We start from the raw sequence: 2,118 nt of genomic DNA on the forward strand, positions 1-2,118 counted from the left end.
GCTCTGAGTACAATCAGGCCCACCTTCATTAGTAACGTTGTTCACTCTACACTCCTCATGGGATTCTGTACAATCAGGCTTATCTTCAGGGAAAGCGATGTTCTTTCCACGATCCTCATGGGCTTCACAAGACACTACTAGCACATTCTCAGTACAATCAAGCTCCTCTTCATTGCTAGCAATGTTCTTTCCATGATCCTCATGGGAATCTTTAGATAGTACTAGCACATTATCAGTACAATCAGTCTTCTCTTCAGCACTTGCCACATTATCAGTACAATCAGTCTTCTCTTCAGTACTTGCCATATTCTTTCCACACTCTTCATGGGCTTCAATCTTCTCTTCAGTACTTGCCATATTCTTTCCACACTCATAGGCTTCTTTAGACATAGTGTTGTTTGTACATGCCAGCTGCTCTTCACATATGAATGCTTCGTTTTTCTCACAATCCTCATGTGTGGAAGATGTGCTTCTAGAGTCTGCCTCCTTGCAAAGGTTAATTTGATTCTGACTCTGATGGGAATCTGATTCTGCACTTGTGCTCCATGAAGTTCCCGATTCATTTGATTGCAGTTGGGAATCAGACTGCTCTTGTAAACCTAATTAGTGGGATTCCAAAGAATATTGGTATGAACTCACATACTCAAAAGTTTGCAAACAATGAACATAGGGTTTAGGGCCACATTTTTACCTAATGTTACATCGTCATACTGTACAGCCGTAGATACCCCATTGCAAGTGGTGGGCTCGGTCATCTTCTCCACAACATCTAGGTGCTCAACAGTGTTGTTATGATCTATAATAACAACAAGAATAGGGTTGTTATGAGCTAAATCATTGTTTTCAAAGTCTGGCTTTTGACGTGTACCTGGGAGTGTGATAAATTCGTCTTCATGATCAGGTTTTGGACTCGTATCTCCGTCACCAAATATCATTTCATCATCAGCTAGTAACACAAGTACATGGTATTAGACAATGGATTAGGTTGACAATGCTCCAGACAGGTGAGAACTTATATGACTCACCATTGCATTCAACTTTGCCTTTCTTGCCGTTTCCATACAACATTCTTGCAGCATTTCTCTTCTTACTGGGCTCTATTTGTAAAGAAACTGCATTTCTCTTCTTAGTGGGCTCTATTTCTTGATGTTGACCGGAGCTTGGGGAATTTGTTTGTAGAAGCATATGTTCCACTGCTCCAATGGCCCTTCTCATACATTCATCCTCATCATAAAAATCATAGGTTATTGGTAATGATGGTCCCTGAACCTTGGAATGTGCAGCAGATATTGAGGGTTTAGGCACAGGGGCTGGTTGTTCCATTACCTTCCCTGGCGTGGAGTTGCTTGACACTACAACATTCATTGCAAGAAACAAAAAAACCTTGAATGTTAGTACCATCATCTAAAATATATAATGTAGGTCACAAGAGCTGCTTCCCATTTTACACAATGTACCAGTCATGAACAATGTACTACTCACATAGTTCCTAAATTATTGAACTAGTACTAATAAGGAACACTGTACTGCTCACTTAGTTCCCAATTTACACGATTAGTACTAATCATGCACAACATACACAAGTAGTACTAATCAGGCACAATATACTACTCACTTAGTTACCAAATTACACAAGTACTAATCCCGAAAAATGTACCACTGACTAAGTCAAATTAATAAGTAGTACTAATCTTGAACAATGTACTACTCACTTATTTCCTAAATCACTGAACTAGTACTAATCCCGAACAACGTAATGCTCACTTAGTTCCCAATTTACACAAGTAGTACTAATCATGCACAATATACTACTCACTTAGTTAGCAAATTACACAAGGAGTACTAATGCCGAACAACGTAATGCTCACTTAGTTCCCAATTTACACAAGTAGTACTAATCATGCACAATATACTACTCACTTAGTTAGCAAATTACACAAGGAGTACTAATCCCGAACAATGTACTGCTCACTTAGTTCCCAATTTACACAAGTAGTACTAATCATGCACAATATACTACTCACTTAGTTACCAAATTACACAAGGAGTACTAATCCCGAACAATGTACTGCTCACTTAGTTCCCAATTTACACAAGTAGTACTAATCATGCACAATA

General features: G+C 38.8%; 1 protein-coding gene across 1 annotated transcript; it reads right to left on the reverse strand.

Annotated features, from left to right (window-relative positions):
- Nucleotides 1-635: 635 nt before the first annotated feature.
- LOC147854898 (uncharacterized) lies at nucleotides 636-1,185 on the reverse strand. Its single transcript, XM_087330998.1, has 3 exons — nucleotides 1,026-1,185; nucleotides 869-946; nucleotides 636-796 (listed from the first exon to the last, which is right to left on the reverse strand). The coding sequence occupies exons 1-3, from the start codon at nucleotides 1,183-1,185 to the stop codon at nucleotides 636-638; spliced, it is 399 nt and encodes a 132-aa protein (XP_087187124.1).
- Nucleotides 1,186-2,118: the final 933 nt, after the last annotated feature.

This window comes from Azolla caroliniana, unplaced genomic scaffold, assembly GCF_043228905.1.
Source record: "Azolla caroliniana isolate FFs.n. ecotype wild unplaced genomic scaffold, voAzoCaro1.0.p SCAF_15, whole genome shotgun sequence".
NCBI classification, from domain to species: Eukaryota; Viridiplantae; Streptophyta; class Polypodiopsida; order Salviniales; family Salviniaceae; genus Azolla; species Azolla caroliniana.

Coding starts and splice junctions, on each gene's coding strand:
- LOC147854898 (XM_087330998.1), bottom strand. CDS start 1,185: ATGCTTCTACAAACAAATTCCCCAAGCTCCGGTCAACATCAAGAAATA. Junction 947..1,025: donor AGGCAAAGTTGAATGCAATG/GTGAGTCATATA, acceptor TTGTGTTACTAG/CTGATGATGAAATGATATTT. Junction 797..868: donor CGAATTTATCACACTCCCAG/GTACACGTCAAA, acceptor TTGTTATTATAG/ATCATAACAACACTGTTGAG.